The 19,426-nt window shown below is 43.1% G+C and overlaps 1 protein-coding gene across 1 annotated transcript in view; it reads right to left on the bottom strand.

Annotated features, from left to right (window-relative positions):
- Positions 1 to 9,768: 9,768 nt before the first annotated feature.
- The window catches only part of LOC308676102 (fms-related tyrosine kinase 3 ligand-like), a 29,047-nt gene continuing 19,389 nt past the window's right edge, over positions 9,769 to 19,426 (bottom strand). Inside the window, 5 exon segments of the mRNA XM_081341829.1 lie at positions 9,769 to 10,423; positions 12,546 to 12,683; positions 12,686 to 12,717; positions 15,744 to 15,900; positions 18,569 to 18,715. Coding sequence (XP_081197955.1) covers positions 10,400 to 10,423; positions 12,546 to 12,683; positions 12,686 to 12,717; positions 15,744 to 15,900; positions 18,569 to 18,715 — 498 coding nt within the window. The 3' untranslated portion in view covers positions 9,769 to 10,399.

Genomic DNA, 19,426 nt, shown 5'->3' with positions numbered 1-19,426 from the left:
CGTCTTGCCCATTTACCTTAGGACCGCCGCAGCCAGACCTCCCGCACCCCAACACCTGTTGCACTGCTGTCCAAGTTCTTCTGTGCCCGCTTGCGGCCACATACCATGTGGCACATCGCAAGCGGCAGCACCGGCGCAACTGACACAAGCCATGCAGCCTCCTGTCGCAAGAGGCGGCACTGGCGCAATTGGTGAGACAAGCCATGCGGCGTCCTGCTGCAAGGGGCGGCACCGGCATGATGTGCCACGTGGTGTGTGGCCGCAAGCAGCTGCAGAAGAACTCAGGCAGCGGTGCAGGTACCGGAGCGTGGGAGGCCTGGCTGCAGCGGTTCTAAGGTAAGCAGGTGCGTGGTGTGTGGGGCAGCTGCCCCTCCCCCTGCCCTAGCTTAATTTTTACCCATGCACCTCGCCCCAAAACTAGGGCTTATTTTGAGGGTAGGCCTTATATTAGGTGCACACATAAAAATCAAGCCAGGTCTTATTTTCGGGATAGGTCTTATTTGGGGGAAAACACAGTATTTATGACCATTGTAGCGTCCCCAGGGTCACGTGTTCCCCTTTTGTGACCTTCTGACAAGCGAAGTCAATGGGGGAAGTCAGATTCATTTAACAACTGTGTTACCAACTTAACAACTGCAGTGATTCACTTAAGAACTGTGGCAAGAAAGGTCATAAAATGGGCCAAAACTCACTTAGCAAATGTTTCACTTAGCAACATAAATTTGGGACTCAATTGTGGTCGTAAGTCAAGGACTACCTGTATAAGCCGATCTCATTTTTTCCCCTAGTGTGGAATATTGTATGTGAACTCAGGCATTTTTCCCCCTGTAAAGGTCAAGCTGGGGAAACTCAAGGAATGTCCAAGAACACCATAGCTCTGTTCCTCTGGGTCTGTGGTATATTGCTGTGTGTTTTCGTTGGAATCTATTGTGCCCACACTCGAGGATCCAAGAAAGAACCATTCACACATCATCGCTTGGATGAGGAGGCATTTGATGACCCTGGTAATCCTACTCCCCAGGTCCTTTGGGAGGGGAAGGGTCACTTAGAGGTCACTGCCCATATCTTTCCCCTGGATTTGCAACCAGGGCGAGACACAGACTTCTTTCTTCTGCTTCGTCAGTTTTTCAAGCCTTTGGTTGAAAAAAATGGTGGCGGTGGGGAGCATGGGTCTACAGCTCTTCCTCTTTTAATCACCAAAGGTATCTTTTCCAAAAGCCAACTGGACGTCCTTGTTTTTTTTGGTTTGAAAACATTTTGCTTCCCACTCAGGAAGTTCAGAATTGAAGAAGCTTCTTGGATGAGAACCAAAATATTTTCAAACAACCCCCCCCCCCCCGAGAAGGTACAGTTGTCTTTTGGGAAAAGCACCTTTGGGACAACCATAACCTGGATGATTATCTGCGTACACTTTTAATGACCGCTTGTTCAACAGCCCTTCCAAGTTACGACAGTGCTGAATGAGTGGTACTTATGACTGGTCCTCAAGTTGATCAAGGCCATGTGACCTTTAGGCACTAGGCACTTGACAGCTGTCTCGTGTTCACAACACCTGCAGCATCCCACAGTCATGTGATCGCCACTTATGACCTTCCCTGTTGGCTTCCCACAAATAAAGTCAATGGGGAAGTCAACAACGAAGGTCGCGGGTCACTGTGGTAAGTCTCTCATATGTTTCCTTGCCTGGCAGGAACCACCCCTGACCCTGCCATGCTCATGCCGTGGCTTGCCAGCCACCTGCGCACCCTTTTCTGCCCAACAGCAGCTGCTTACCTGCCTGTCAGCCTGCTTGCAAGCTGCCTGGGACTTGTTTAATAACTCGTGATCCTTGCTTTAACAATGGTAAAGGGGAGTGCTGGGATTGCTGTCACAAGCAATGCAGTCACGTGACATCCCACTTATGACGTGGCTTAGTGGTGGAAATTCTGGTCATGATTTACTGTTGTTAAGGGGGAACTACGGTAGTCGCAAAGGTGCTTTTTCAGGAGGCAACTGGACTTTCTTGGTTTTTTTCTTTGAAGACGTTTCGCTTCTCCTCAGCCAAGAAGCTTCTCCAGCTCTGACTGGATGGTGGGGAATGGAAGGATCTATATTCCTTGCAGAGAGCTGGCCCTTTGCATTCGTTTAGAGAGTCGTTGAGGCCATTTGGAGGTTACCTGTGTCCTCAGGGTCACCGGAGTAGTGCAAATGTGTGTGGAGCCTTCTTAGCTGCAGGATGTTTTCTGCCTTGTGTCCCTCTATTGTTGAAGACAGGCGCAAGCTGTTGAGGATGAGTCTGTGTTGTCTGCATCTCAAAGTGAAGCGCAAATGGTTCCCATAGTCTGCAATGTTTTCTGGAAATCTGTTCATACTCCTGCACCTCAACGACTCTAAAAGAATGCAAATGACCAGCTGTCTGCAAAGAATATAAATCTTTCCATTCCTCACCATCCAGTCAAGAGCTGAAGAAGTTTCTTGGATGAGAAGCGAAACGTCTTCAAAGAAAAACCAAGAAAGTCCAGTTGCCTCCTGAAAAAGCACCTTTGGGACATCCATGACCTGGATGACTGGGAATCTCCATAGAGGACTACTGTACATTTAAAACATGCAGTCATAGACACAGGAATAAAACTAAGGTCATAAGAATGTTTCTGTACCACATCTTGTAAATTGAAAAAGGTCTTTGCCAGGTACCAAAAAGACATTAATGTAGGTGCCAAAGGATGCCAAACAAACTTTATAAGCACTAGGGTATCATAACAGAAAGGTCTAGGACAACTTGCCGTGGCCAACTCACATGGCCATTTTGCCATGGCCAACTCTCCATGGGGCAACTCACTGTGGCCAACGTGACGTGGCACAACTCAACGTGGACAATTCCATGTGGATAACTCAACACAATAGATGTTATCCATCACGGTTTCTTCTACATTATTTCCATTTTTGTCAAGGGAAATAATGTAGAAGAAACAGTGGCAGATAGCATTTGTTGCATTGAATTATCCTGTGTGGATTGTTCTGCAGCAGATTGTCCCAAAGCAAATTGGCCGCGGTGAGTTGTCTTGTGGCAAGTTGGCCATGGCAAGATGGCCACGGTGAGATGGTGGTGCTGGGTTGGCCGCAGCAAGATGGCTAGGTTGAGTTGTCCCATTCCATAACAGAGAGGCATTTTACTGGGTGATGCCTTATTCATTTGAGATGGTAGGAGTGCCTAGATCAGGGGTAGGCAACCTCGGCTCTTTTATGACTCATGGACTTCAACTCCCAGAATTCCTGAGCCAGCATGGCTGGCTCAGGAATTCTGGGAGTTGAAGTCCATGAGTCATAAAAGAGCCGAGGTTGCCTACCCCTGGCCTAGATGGATCATTTGACAAAAATCATCACAGTGTGTAAATAAGTGGGATGGAAGAAGATCTAGGAAGGGCCTCAAGTAACCTTCTCATAGAATCAGGCCTTCCACGGCAACCATTTCATGAATGGGAAAGTCCACCCAACAGCCATTTTGGCAGAGAACCCATATCGGGTACTGAACTTTTCAAATGCCCCAACCGTTCCAGACCTGGAATGATAAACTGATATAGACTACACTACACATATTCCTTTAACTTCCAGCTCTCTTCTTTTCTTCTCAGCTCTCTCCCTGGACAGGCCCCAGAATTATGACTGGTTCTTCCATGAAACAGATGGTCATTTCCACCCAACTCCGACACAAATCCAACTTAAACCAATGCAGGTCCTCTCGGTTCCAGATCTCAAACAACCCTCTCCTGGACTTGAAACGTCACCAGAGGAACCTGCTAAACCTGAGGCGGGACCTGATCCCAAGGAGCTGCCACGAAGCCCTGTGAAACTGGAATGCCTGTCTCCAGCCAACCTTGGAAATCTCATCTGAGGTCCAGCTCCTCTCCAGCAGCTCCCCTCTCCTCCTCTCCTCCTTCCCTTATTATATTCAGTGTGTGTCTCAATCTGGAATAATCTGGCTAGGTGTGGTTGGAAGGAAGAATGATGAATCTGCAGATCCATGTAGGGCTCCCAACAGTGATGAAAGCAATCCACCTTCCTAAATTAGGCTATTAGAATGTATGTGAAGCTATAGAGCAGACGTGTCAAACTCGCGACGTCACGTGACGTTGTGCACCGTATCGGGACGGTTTTGCCATTGCCGGCAATGGGGTGGGCGTGGCTTCCGCATGACGCATCTGGCCCACGGGCCGGCGGTTTGACACCCCTGCTATAGAGTCTACTTGTATGCAGGTAGTCCTTGACTTACAAACACAGTCGGGACCAGGGTTTCCCTTGCTAAGTAAGGCACCTGTTAAGTGAGTCACCTTGGATTTTGAGTTAACCAGATCACTGCAGTCGTTAAGTGAACACAGTCTCCCCCCATTGACTTTGCTTGTTGGGAGCCAGCTGGGAAGGTCACAAAAGGTGATCACTTCACACCAGGATGATATATATCATCATCATAAATACATGCCGATTGCAAGCATCTGACTTTTGATCATGTGACCATGGGGATGCTGGTTGTAAGCCGCCCTTTTCTGTGCTGGGATACCTTCAAACTTTGAAGTCGCTAAACGAATGGTTTTAAGTCAAGGAGTACCTGTATCTCTTTCCCTCCCATATTTCCTGTCAATCCCGTCCATCCCTCCTCCCTCCCTCCCTCCCTCCCTCCCCTCCTCCTCCCCCTCCCCTCCTCTTCCCCCTCCCTCCCTTCCTCCTCTCCTTCTCTCCTTCTCTCCTCCCCTCCTTCTCCTCTTCCTCCCCTTCCCCTCCTTCTCCTCTTCCTCTCCCTCCTCTTCCTTTCCCTCCCCCTCCTCCCCTCCCCCTCCTCCTCCTCTCTCCCTCTCCCCCTCCCATCCTCCCCCTCCCTCCATATGGATGTAACCCACCTTGGCACTGTATTGGAAGCAATATGCTGGAGTGTTCCTGACCACTGTATGATCGATTCCATTGCTAAGCTCCCAACAGATAAGAGAGAAACCTTAGACCAAACTCTTTTTCCAGACAAAAACAATTGCTGCATTGCTAGAGGTAACCACAAGAAGATGCAGCTCCTAACCTAAAGGGGCATTTGCAGTATCACCTGTCCTGCTCTTTGACAACTGGCAACATCACCAACTATTCTCCTTCATAGGGTTCTGACACAGGAAACCCTCACACTGCTGGTCTCCCTTGATGAAACCCTTTGGAAATGAAACCGGTTTAAGAATTTACTCTCTGGGTTTCAATCTGTTCTTCAGCTTTGGCAACCAGTGTGCTGTCTGGATGGTGGTCATGGTGGTGCCTGACTGATAGATCCCGTTGTTTCTTCACTCCTCCCGTTCCTTCTGGGAAAGCACATGTCAATTATTTTGCTTTTTATAAGAACATATGTTTTCCATTGACTGGCCTTTTGTATGACACCCATTTGTACTTGACACCGTCCCATCTGGCATGTCCACTCCTGGAATGGTGAGAACAAAAAATGCTTCAGTTTAATCCTTCTTTCTTTCACTTAGACTAGAAGGGGAAGCTGAGAGAACTCTTAGAATTCTTGGCAATTTCAACTGAGGAAGGAAGGAAGGAAGGAAGGAAGGAAGGAAGGAAGGAAGGAAGGAAGGAAGGAAGGAAGGAAGGAAGGGTAATGTTTGACTAATCTCAATGAACCTATATTAAGAAAAAGCTATGTTGTGGTGATAGGAACCAGCAAATTGGTGCTTCAGATGTCCGCTTACTGAAGATGTAGAGGGAACTATGTACAAGCCCGACTTGCAAAGCATGGGAATTCAGGCTTTATCTGGGTTTGTTCCTGTCCTCAAACACGACATTTCAAAGATGATTATTGAGGGCAATACCCAGTGTGTAATCCTTAAAGCAAAGGGACGTGGTGGCTCAGTGGGTTAGGACACTGAGCTAGTCGATCAGAAGGTCGGCAGTTTGGCGGGTCGAATCCCGAGTGCCGCGTAGCAGAGTGAGCGCCTGCTACTCGTCCCAGCTTCTGCCAACCTAGCAGTTTGAAAGCACGTAAAAATGCAAGTAGAAAAATAGGGACCACTACGGTGGGAAGGTAACAGTGTTCCGTGTTCCTTTGGTGTCTAGTCATGCCGGCCACATGACCACGGAGACGTCCTCGGACAAACGCTGGCTCTTCGGCTTTGAAACGGAGATGAGCACCGGCCCCTAGAGTCGGAAACGACTAGCACGCGTGTGCGGGGGAACCTTTACCTTTACCTTTAATCCTTAAAGCAATTCAATCCCGAGTTCTCACCAGAGGCACAAATGACCAGGTTCAAATTATCCTACTTCAGTCAGTAAGAGTTGACAGCACATAATCAGTCATGAAAGCAGTTACTTCAAACATGTCACCCGCAAAGTCTAGACACCAAGATGGCATCTCTCTGCAAGGCAGTCTTCCCTAAAGGGAGTGTCCCCAAAGCCTTAGTGGTGGTGAATGTGGATGTGAATGTTGTCTAATACATCTGTAGACATCAGCTTGGGAAAACTGATGTTGGGTGAGATCTTTTCCATTGAGGAAAATGCCAGTTTCTTCTCTGTGCTTAAGTTATGAACTAGTTTTATAGCGGTTTCATTAAAATATAATCCCACGGGCTATGTTTAAACCAAAGCACAAAACTAGCGCAATTCACCCCTTCTGCAAATTAACAGCTTACTTTTACTGCCTCCTAATTACTGAAAAACTCACACCTAAAACTTTGCAAGAGTTGCTTGTCATATTGTAGAGCTAAGGCACACCTCCTTTAGTGCAAACAGAGTGAAGGAGCAGTGTGGAGATCTTTTCAGTTATATCGTTGCAAATAAATACTATACTTTTTCCAAAGTTTCGTTGTACTATTTCCATCGTTCATTTGTGTTCATTCTGGTGTTTGGATATTTAGTGCGCGTGTATTCATTAAGATTAAAGTTCTGATGGCAAAAGGTTTAAGAATCCATAAGCTAAGCCTACAAACTGACCAGATGGTTTAAGGCCAGCCCAATCAGCTGCCTAACAAAAGACATTATGAACGATTTCAGGCTGTCAGTCAAATGTCTGGAATTTCCAAAGGCAGGAAATTTAGGTTCTTAAACTCTTGAGCTAATCAAAAGATGAGACCTCTCAGGAAATGCAGATGTTGTCCCGAGAAAGCCATTTTCCTCTGGAAGATGTGAAGAAACAATTGGCTAGAGATGCATCAGAGAGAATTCTCTTATATGGGTAAATCTGTTATGGGACAGGGTGGGGTCAGGGCAGAATTAACAGAGTCAACCCCTAATGTCATGGGAGAGTGTGATAAACCCTGTTTCTGAAGACAAACCCAGTAGCAGGATGGAGAAAACAGTGAAAGTAAATTCATAAAAAAAGATTGGCTTTGTTACAATGCGGTATGCAAGAGATGGCCATGAAATGGAAATTGGATGTGGAAAATTATGTTTGCTGGTTAAGCAGGAGGGGACCATGAATTTTCTCCCCGCTTTCGGGTTGTCGTAATGTGTATTGCCTTAACCTGAATGAAAAAGAATGCCCAGATACAAGTGACCCCAAATTTATTGCCTTTTAATGGCTATTTTGAAAGAATTCCACTGCCTTACTTTTATTCTCCTCCCAAAAGGAGATGTTTTCCATTTCATAAATGGCTCAGGCAGTGGCGTAGCGTGGGGGGTGCAGGGGGGCCGGCCGCACCGGCCGCAACATCGGGGGGGGCGCGCTCGCACTCGCAGCTCTCTGCCCCTGCCTGGCTCACTCACTCTCTCTCACTGCAGTGCTGGCTGTGCGAATCCAATCCGAGCCGCCGGGTCGCCGCCCACTGTGGAGGGGGGGGGTGCCAGGCGTGCGGTGCGGTGCACGGGTTAGGGGGCGCAAATTACTTGCCTTGCCCCGGGTGCTGACAACCCAAGCTACGCCACTGGGCTCAGGGAACATCTCCATTGCTCATTTCCTTTTTTTTTATTTAAAAAGTTTTACAATACATTTTAACTTTAATCCCCCCCTCCCCCACCCCCATCTAACCCTCCCTATCCCTCTCCCCCATTCCCACCTCCCCCCCCGACTTCCCAGAGCTAAATACAGGGTATAAAAACGAAAAACAAACATAAGCATCCATATGCTATCAACAATAAACTATTAATTCTATCACCCTCTGGCTCATGTAAAATGATTACAAACAGTAATAATATTACAGATAAGAAAAAAAAAGGAAGAAAACAGAAAAGGAATTTTACTCAAATGCTAAATAAAATTTCTTAATCCCAATCCTTATTCATATTAATTTCAAAGAAAAAAATTTCATCTACTATTTACATTCTCCCACATTTCTCTAATCTCTAGACAAATTCTCAATTACGCACCAAAAGCACCTATCTCTATTAACCTTATTAATCTCCAACCAAACTGAACTATAATCAAAAATAGTTCTTGCATATATCACGCCAAATATCTCGCAGTTCCAGATCATCCATCTATACGTCTAGAACACCATTCCAATCTCCAATAAGAATAAAATAAAAAATTTAAAAAAATTATAATCCAATTAGGTAACCTTTGTTTATAGTAAGTTAAGAAAAATCAACTTGTTGTTGATTAGAAGCTTGCGTACAAATACTTTTAGTCCACAACCCTAATATACGTTTCTTGCAAACAGATAACATCAGTCTTAAATTATTTTAAATATTAAAAAGCTTTCTTTTTTTGCTATAGGGAATCTCAACCGGAGGCTGTTCTCCCGAAGGGAAAGGCTCTTTAAATTATGATGAATGGCTGGAATCAAATTTCCTTTTCCATGGAAATTATGAATATCAACACGGATAACTTCTAGGATGGAAGGAAAGAGAAGAGGGCGACCAGCAACAAAATGGGTGGACATGGTTAGAGTGGTGATAGGAGAACTATTGGAAAGTCTGAAGGACCAAATTAGGGACTGATCATCAGGAAGAAAATCTATCTATGTGGTTGCTAAGAGTTGACATCAACACTATGACACGCGGGTGGGTGGGTTTTGGGGATATGTATTGTAAAATCTTTTTTTATAAAACTCTTTAATAATAAAAAAACACTATGACACGTATTAATCACCTTGTAGGAGTGCATTTCTGATGGATGCAAGTGCTTCTTCCTTAACTAGGAATTGCATTTAAAAGGCATTTTATAACTGTAGGAAGTTCACCTTCCTCCTTAGCAATCAGTTCCAATGGATCAAAAAAAAAAAAGATACTCAGATTCGAAATTGATCTGATTTTGGGTGGCTTGGCAATCAACCCATATTTACGGTGTTTTGCAATGTCCTGTGTCCATGATTTGCAAATGTATTTATTATTGTTTTTGTTATCCTTCACCATCCTTTTGCCTTCTTTATAAAAAGTTGTCAGCAGTGAGATGAACAGGGCTACCAGATCTGGGCTGCGCATTCTGAGTGATCACTAGGTGTCAGTACAATGATACACAAACTTTTCTCCTATCTGGTTTGAACTGTCTCTAGTCCAAAGCAAATAGCTCTAGTGCCCTTCAAGATGTGTCGATTAGAATGAGTCAGGGAATGCTGAGCCCCCTAAAGATGTTATGTCAGAGTGTGTTTCTCAACCTCAGCAACGTTAAGATGTATGGACGTCAACTCCCAGAATTCCCTGATAGCTGAAGGATTCTGGGAGTTGAAGTCCACACATGATAAAGTCTCAGAGGCTGGACTTTGCTGTCCACAGATGATTCTAGGAGAGGCTGTCTATTGCTTGATTCTGGTAAAAGACCAATACACGTTAGCTGCTCACATCAAACAAAAATGCACTGGAAAGTTCCTCTTTGTGGAACATTCATGTGGTTACTAAATATTTGCTTTTATTTATACAAAATAAAAAAACTTACGTATTAACCATCTCTCTCTCTCTCCTTTTTACATAAGCACATACAGCACATAGGCATAAGCACAAACTAAAACCGTTTGTTTAACAACCGTTCAAAGTTACAATGGCCACTGAGACTTACAACCAATTCTCCCACTTAAGTCCATCACAGCATCCCCATGGTCACGTGATCAAGATTTAGGGGCTTGGCAACAAGTATGTATTTAAGATGGGTGCAGCATGCAGTCACCATTGATAACCTTCCCAGCTGGCTTTTGACCTGCAAGTTTAATGGGGGAAGCTGGATTTGCTTAACAACTGCATGACTCACTTAAGAACTGCAGTAATTTGCTTAACAACCGTGGCAAAAAAAGGAGTGTAAGGTACAATTGAATTAACCTCCATCTTCCTTAGCAACCTAAATTCTGGTCCCAATTGCAGTCGTAAGTTGAGGACCCTCTATACATTACAAAAAAGAAAGATGCAAGCCCCTCCGACAGGGGGTGCCAGGTTAGTCCTTCAAGATAAAGGCTAGGAGTGGGATAGAGCAGGCTCTTAAGATGCTGAGTGATGTTGAGGTTAGATTCCATGCCGCGGGGGGGTGGTAGTTTTAAATTGCTCTTGAAGACGACCACTGAAAAGATAAAAAGACAAGAAAGGGCAAATGTATGGAGGAGAAGAAAACGTGGGGCAGATGGAATCTGTCAAGCACATAGCTACAGCAGTGCTTCTCAACCTTAGCAACTTTTAAGATGTGTGGACTGCAACTCCCAGAATTCCTCCCAGATATTCTGGGAGTTGAAGTTCACACATCTTAAAAGTTGCTAAGGTTGAGAAACACGGATCCACAGCATTAGTAAGAGGCAGGAGAGGTCTCATATTCTCTGCACCCGGATAAAATGTCAGCAAGGAGAGTTCTAGCTGACTTGATTCTATGACATTTAAGCCCAGATTCCCCCCCCCTTTTCTAAACAAAAAAACAAAACACCTTTTGCTTTTCTTAAGAGAAAAAGCACATATCTAATCTAGCATTTTTTCTGATGTACTAAATTTTGAGGAGCATCGTAATTTAATTTCCTATGGAGGGGTATTCGTTCATGAGATTGTGTAGTCAAATGCGATTATACAAGATATGGAGCAGCATAAATATACAGGTAGTCCTTGACTTACAACCATTTAGCGTCTGAAGTCACAACAGCAAGGGGGGAAAAATGACTTATGACTGATCCTCAGGACCACTGCAGCATCTCCATGGTCACATGATTAAAATTCAGGCAGTGGCCAACCGGGGATCATCTGATTGCCATCTGCAACCTTCCCAGCTGGCTTCTGACAACCAAAGTCAATCAGGGATTCGCTTAATGACTGCACGATTCACTTTGCAGCTGTGACAAAAAAAAAATCATAAAATTGGGCACGACTCACTTAAGAGCCACCTTGCTTAGCAACAGAAAGTTTGGCCCCGATTGTGGTCATAAATGGAGGACTACTTTACTAGTTCATGGGCTAATTATCCATTTATGTATGAATATTATGGGGGTGTGGCTTCTTCCTTGATCTTTGATTAGAATATTATTTCCTGTCTAATTATCTATCTGCTGCTGCTTATCTGGCTTTGGAAGAGATATCTTGGAAGCTTGCCATTCAACCACATCAGCCATAAAGATAAGCCCTATTTATGGACCATTTAAAATATCCAATTAAACACCTAAGAAGGAAACCAATAACTTAGAACACATCCTTTGTCTTCACTGTTTTGTATTTGGCAGGGAAAATGGAGCAAACATGAGGATTATGATGGCTTCTAGTTATATTCTGCTGCAATCCAGTTTAGTTCACGGTTTTTATAACCTTCCCCAATTGGCAAGCTATGGGTCACACTCTAACAGAGTAAAAATGCAGAATAAAAACAAAATACTGTATGTGCAATTAATAGAATTCCTCTACATGGACACCAGATATAGTCAATCCTAGTTAAAGCATGGTTGAATTGTGTTTTTAACAGTTATGAAATGTCTGAAAGAGGGAAGCTTCTCAAATTACAGTTATCCCTAATATTTATGTATTATGCACATATGGTAAAAATGTAGAGGAAGCAAATGCTGTAAATGTATGTATGTTTGTAAAGGATGGGAAAACAGGCAAGTATCAAGACATGTTAATGCAGTAGAAAGATAGTATGTGGTCCATTGCAAGGAACAATGCTCTCTATTTTGGAAACGGTACTTGTTGATACCGAATCTTCCTTCTTTGCTGCTCAATGACAGTATGGACCCATGTTCACTTTGCAATAAGCTATTATTTCAAGATCTTTTGCACAAATACAATTATCAAGCTAGATATCTTCAGTCCCCTATATGTGAATTGTGTTTCCTGAGTGAGGAAATTTGTATGTATCTCTAGTAAACTTCATTCTGTTACTTGCAGTCCATAGCTCCACTCTCTCAAAGAACGTTTGTGAATTTTATTTCTGTCTTCTGGGGGATCAGGAATCCATCCAATTAAATGTCATCTATAGACCTGATTCTCTCTATCTGAGGGGTGCAAACTGACGGCCTGTGGGCTGGATGCGTCATGCAGACTATGCCCACGTATCACGATACGTCACATCGATCGAGTTTGACACCCATGCTCTATCTCTTCATCCAGATCTTTCCATGACAGTATCTGTTCTGTAGAGGCAGAGTCCCAGGCTGTTTCACATGTAGCTGTTGTGTTGCATTTTTACCTGAAATTGTTTCTTATTAAGAGTTTACCTGGCACTTTTTCCATAAACTGAAGATAAGACAGACCAAGATAGCTGGAAGAAGTAGCCACCAGTAAGTTCTTTTGTGGGAGATTGGCTGAGATGACTGTTTCTTCTCTAGCTTCCAATCAGAAGGGTTGATGGATAACTTAGAAGATTCTGTAGTACAGAGAAAGACTGACCTATATGGGCAGATTAAATGCCAGCTGGTAACAAAGGGGTGGGGAGGGTGGAGCAGAGAGTAAACGATATTCAGAGGAAAGACACAATGGCTGGGTACATACACATGCTAAATTTTCAACCCGTTCATAAAACCCATTGGCTACATTGCCATGCCAGAATCAATCAATCATATTATGGCTTTAACATGATGGTAGTATTCCCCAAACATGCTAAGGCAGTGTTTCTCAACCTTGGCAACATTCAGAGGTGTGGACTTCAGTTCCCAGAATTCCCCAGCCAGCAAGGGAATTCTGGGAGTTGAAGTCCATACCTCTGAAAGTCACAAAGGTTGAGAAACATAGGGCTAAGACAACGTCTGGGTTTCCCTGATGTGCTGACCCAGAAAATGCCCAGCCATTTTAGCTTAACCTTATTCATTATATAAATCACCCAATGAGTCACATTTTGCACCCCACATTCCACTGGTTGACCTGCCTGAAGATATGTGACATTGCAATGGGTCTCGTAAGAGGAGATAGAGAAGTAATGTAGCATATCTAATTGCAACTGTTTACTGTTTCTACATTGTTAAATTATCATGGAGGAATCCCTCTTTTACGTCCAATTACTAAAAGAGTTTGGGTGGTGGCAACTTGAGATAAATTATGGATTTCTTTCTCAAAGGACTTCAGTGTATCCCAGATGAAGTTTAGGCATTCTTTATTCCATGGTATCCAGCTACGAACAGATCTGGAAGGTTTAACGTTGCTTTTCTGATTTTAAAGCTTTGATACTAGTTGTTGCTCCTTGCTGACATTTTTCCTTGCCAGCTGCGCGATTGTGGTGGTGTCATTCCTTGATAAGATTAACAAATCATTTACAAAAAGAAGTAAGAATTTTAGTATAGATGCTGAGAATTATTAGAGTCTCTACTTCCTGTAGAAATCAGAGTGAGTTAAGAAAACATAGGTGTACCTTTAAGAGGCACAAGATAAAAGGGCTGGATAGAAAGAGAGATTAAAGAGATTAAAACAGAAGAACAGCCTGTGAAGTTCATTCACAGTGACTGAATCAGAGATACAAAATTCCGGGTCAGCCATATTACTATAATTAGGGCCTGCTCCAAATTGGAAAAGTCTTCCATCCAGTTTGGTATCAATCTTCTCTTTGGCAATTTTGGTAGCATCTGTGAGCTGCCATTTCCAATATTGCAAAAATCATATGTGATGTAAAGTAGCGAGGAGCTGGCTCCCTCAGTTAGGAGAAGCTGCATTTCAGAAGAGTTAAAGAGGCAGGAAGGAGTCACTATGTGTCTTGGTTGCATTTGGGCCTGACCCATGCCAGGAGAATCCACAGCTATCTTTAGGAGAATGAGGTTTTCATGGTGCTTCAAAATGGTACTTTGTGAGTGTCATCTGCAGGGATGCTGTGACTGTAGCCCCTAAGGAACAGGATACAGGTAGTCCTCGACTTACAACAGTTCACTTAGTGACCATTCAAAGTTACAGCAGCATTGAAAAAAGTGACTTATGACCGTTTTTCGCACTAAACGACTGTTGCAGCATGTTGCTCACTGTTGATCACTGTCATGTGATCAACATTAGGATGCTTGGCAACTGGTTCATATTGATGACAGTTGACGTGTCCTGGGGTCATGTCATCAGCTTTGTGACCTTCTGACAAGCAACGGGGGAGCCAGATTCACTTAATAACAACGTTACTAACAACTGTAATGATTCACTTAACAACTGCGTCAAAAAAGTCGAAAAATGGGGCGAAATGCACTTAACAAATGTTTCACTTAGCAACATCAAGTTTGGGCTCAGTTGGGATCGTAAGTCGAGGACGATCTGTACTGAGATGTTGAGATGAATTCTTGAGATGTTGTACATTATCTGGCCCCAATCAATGTTGGATTTAAAGTCCAGAGAGCACTAGGTTGGGGCAGGCTGACATGGTAGACCATATTCCAGGAGTCCCCAACCTGTGGGCCACGGCCCACTAGTGGGCCATGATGGGGCTGCAACCGGGCCGTGGAAATGGCCGGCGAGCAGCAGGCAAACGTGCACTCATGCTCTCCATTTAAGGGAGTGGCAGGTGCCCATGCACATCGCTCACGCAAATGGAGTTGCGCACACGCACGCATGCTTGCTGGCCACTTGCATGCAATCATCCAGTGGTGGGATTCAGTCGGTTTGCACCTGCTTGGCAGAACCGATACCTAATTTTTGGTTGAGTTTGGCGAAACGGTTATGATAAATCTGTGTTTTCCGGAACACGTCTGGGTTTCGTTCAACTTCCTTCCAGGCGGGGGAAAAAAAACTCTTCCCCAAATGTCCGAGAAAGGAGCGATGGAAAGCAAATGGAGATGCGGCGCCTTCGATCAGGTCACTCAGGCGAAAACTAAGTGGTGCTTCTGAGGTAATTTCAGGAATAGACGCTTTATCTCTCCAGTTTCGGTATATCGTTTTTTCATACTTAAAATGGTCACTAAGGCAGAGAACCGGTTGTTAAATTATTCGAATCCCACCACTGGGACCATCCCCTCTCCCACCCACCCCCGCCAGTCCGCAAAGCTGGAAACGTTGGGGAACTCTGCCATATTCCATTGTGGGAACATTATCTTCTGAAAGTTAACACGTACCAAGGGCCTTTCCACACTGGCATGTCACGTGGTGCTCTCCCCTGCAACCCCACTATGCCGTTATTGAACTGGTAAAAAACAATCCTTTGTGGAAAACATTGCAGATCCCTATCCTGCCTTTAGTGATGCCATTTTTGGTGTCCTTCCTCTGCTAGTTACCCCATTTCCCTTCATGGCAATTAGGGACAAAGCTTTATAGATATGACACACTGTTAGCCTGTCCTTGGATGATGGAGGGACAAGGGGGAAAACCTTATTTTAACACTTATTTGTCTGGGGACGAATCGAATGGGACATTGGACACAGCAGATAAAATTGTTGAATGAACCATGTTAGGCTCACGTGGCAACATGGCCAAAACTTTGTCTCCTCACCCCTTTCCCCATTACTCAGAAATGTTACCTATTTGGCTCTGAATAACGGTGCAGTTCTTAAAATCAGCACACTTTTCTTCTGATGTAATCTTCTCTATTTTCGCTGATAAAGACTGAAGGTGGAAAGGAATGACATCTACAAACTGAGAGATATTTGTCAACTCAAAACTGACAGAACTATTCTCCTGAAAAAGAACAAAAACAAAACAAAACACAGAGCATTAACTGCAGCTTGCTCATCCCAGTACAACAGCTGTAGTTACTACTTCATACTTCATAAATCAGCGCCAAAGTTCAGACAGCATTATTTATGCTTTTACATCTTTTGATGTTTATTTTGAGGGGGGAAAAACACACACAACATGAACTGGCTGAGATGGCAAAAGTGACTGCTTTGATTAAAGATAAAAATCAGACTGCTTTTCTTTCTACATGACGATGCTTTGTGATTTTTTTTTGCTTGATAAAGATAAAAATGAAGTCTTAATTTTGATTAGATAAGTTTTGATTATTATAGAAATGTGTGCTGCTGGAGTTTAATAGTTGCACATTTTATTTGGGCTTTTTACGCATTTATTTACATTTGCAGTAAAGCAGTGGTTCCCAACCTGTGGTCTGCAGACCCCTGGGAGCCGCAATATCATCACAGGGGGGGTCTACAAAGGTTTGAAGAAATGTCCCCATTTAAATCTTGAGTTAGGTCTTGGGGGCCCGTGGCTATAGTCTGTGGCCACAAAAGGTATTTAAAGGGGGTCCATGGTAAAGAGAAGATTGAGAACCACTGAAGTAAAGAATGTATTATTATAGATATTTGCTTATAAAAATAACTAATAATACTATGTGTATTTGTGAAATTGATATTATGGTATTATGATGCATTTATGGGCTATATATTTTATTTAAACTAAGAGAGTTTTACAATCCCTTTATTCAGGGTGGAGTCTGAATGACTCAATGGCACTGAGCATTTACTGGCCAGATGCCCTTCCTGACGCCTATGCAGAGTTCGCAGCAAATATTTTCTCTTTGTGCCTTTATAAACATCTGTCATTTTCTAGGATTGAACTCTGAACCTTCTGATTGGGAGGCGAACGTCTTCATCTCTTGGGCCCCATGCCACTCATTTAGACTAAGAGAGTATTCTGATTATTTGATTGTTGGATATGTATATCTTTTATATTTTAGTTTTGTACCTCTTTATTAAACTGAAATAAGCTATCTTGTTTTATCTTACAACTTTATCTGAACTGAAGAGAGTTAAAAGTAACTTTTTTTCCTATGTTATTTTTGGTGGGGATTTTTATGTTACTTTTAAAAATTTTCCCTTTTGTCCCTCCCCCCACTTTTGCCTTTTCGTTGCAACATGTTATTTTAGTTTTTTTTATATTTGAAACTTAATAAAATTCTTTACAAAAGAGAAACAAACAACAACACACACTGTAGACTGTGGGCTTGATGGCAATTTCCAGCTAAAAGACCCCCTTTATCCTGCTGATGCTATTTATCGCAAATAGTGATCGTTCTGGACTAGATGACCTCAAAGATCCCCTCTAATTGTACACTACACAGTGGGGTTAGAGTTGATTCAGATTGGAAATGCTCAGCAGCTGTTGCTTCAAAATGAAATGGGCCCACTTGTAGAAACAGGCATAACAAATATAGGTAGTCCTTGACTTACAACCATTCATTTAGTGACCATTCGATGTTACAACGGCACTGAAAAAATTGACTTATGACCGTTTCACACTTATGACAGTTTATAACAGTTGCACCAACCAGGGGTCATGTGATCACCATCTGCTTGTCACACAGCTGGCCTCTGACAGGCAAAGCCAATGGGGGAAGCCAGGTTCTCTTAACAACCACATGACTCACTTAACATCTGCAGTGATTCACTTAAGAAGGGTGGCATAAAAGGTCGTAAAATGGGGCACAACTCATTCAACTTAACTTTCTTGCTTAGCAACAGAAATTTTGGGCTCCGATGTGGTTGTAAGTCGAGGATGACCTGTAAGGAAGGGAGGAATTGCTTTTTCAGCCAGATAAAAAGTGAAGAACTTAAATAAATTCAGATTCTTTTCCATTTTCTCCCAGCCAAAAAATAGGGTAAAAAAAGTTCCTCTTTCCCTCATTTTGATTAAAAGTGATCAAACTGGTGTTGATCCTTCGTGACCATGGGTAGATACAACCGTTCCTGTCAGGCAAGGAGTATGCACAATTTTTTGTGCCTTTGATGTGTCATGTGAGACAATTCCCTTCACGGTCATGTTTTTATATATAATTTTATTAACAATTTTTAAAAAGGAAGATTAAAAACTAACACACACTAATATACAGGTAATCCACCAATGCTGAATAGTCATGACGAAACACCTCCCCACCCAATATTTATGACCCAATTCTGAAGTTACGTCAACCAGTCCCCATTCCTCAGTCATGGGACCATATATTGGGGACCTTAGCAACCAGCCATTTACAGCTGTTTGCAATAAACCATAGTTGTGTGACTGCATTTTATCACATTTTTGCTAAAACATCCACCCATACTGCCAGCTTCAGGTTTCCTGTTTCAACACTGGAGGCAAAAAAATTTCACAGCTCAGCCTTTTCCAGAAATATCCATAAGGATTTCTTCATTTAGCACTGTTAGAGCCCTGGATTAATTTAAGTCTTTCCTCTTTGCTTAGATCTAAGTTAATACTGATTTCCCACCCCCACTCCCCCCAAAATAGAAATTTTGATTGCAGTCTGTTTTAAGCTATTGGGACAAGACAAGCTGGGTTAAACTGTGAATAAAATAGGAATGACTTGTGTTGTATTCTGAAGCACTCTAAACAAAGTTCTTCAACTTACTACTTCAATATTACAAAGTTCAACAACTTTTGTGTGATTATATATCTTCTTGATTAACTTTTTCAGTCTTTCCCCAGACACGTTGATTAATTTCTTTAAGTTTTCATTGATGAAATGAAGATTCCATAACTCACTGCAGAATATGTCCTGGAGAATATAAATGGAAATGGGATGCAGAGAAAACATGAGACCAAAAAGAAGAAAAAAGATTGTACTCTCATTATAAACCCAGGCTACCACACTTGGGTTGCAAATCTTTGGATCACCTCTAGATGGGAACAAAGACACAGAAAATCTGGATTCACTGCTGCCATCTAGTGGTTCTCTACTGGATATCATTGCAACACAAATCTGGTAGCCACCAAGAACATATTTTTCACTCAGTCAAAATCCAAGAGGGGAGATGAAAATCATGTTAAAACTCTATACCTAGAGGCCTATCATAAAGTGAGATCTGTAATTCCATGCTCACTTAAGGGAAAAAGTTGACTGTATGGAACATTGTGGTACATTAGTGAGTCAAAGCACTGGTTCTTAACCAGAAGACATGATTTTCCAGTCAGTTAGGGAGCATTTTCTACATACCCATGTTTCCACGAAAATAATACCAGGTTTGGTTTTGGTTTTTTTGCCTCCAAAAGAGGCACCAGGTCTTATTTTCGGGAGTGTCTTCTTTACTCACCTCCTGCATCGACATATCTGCCTAGCCCTAGCCAGTCCACTTCTTCTGCAGCCGAAGGAGCAGCTTCATTCTGCAGCTGCATTCTGGCCTGCATTTCACAGTCAGGCCTTTCCAGAAGGCCTCTGCAGCCAAGTACCACGCTATGGATTCAATCCATAGCTCAGTTCTCAGCTGCA

This window comes from Vipera berus, assembly GCF_964194415.1.
Source record: "Vipera berus genome assembly, chromosome: W".
Lineage (NCBI taxonomy): Eukaryota > Metazoa > Chordata > Lepidosauria > Squamata > Viperidae > Vipera > Vipera berus.
Note: the sequence above shows the minus strand (reverse complement) of the source record. Positions and strands in the feature narration are given on the sequence as shown.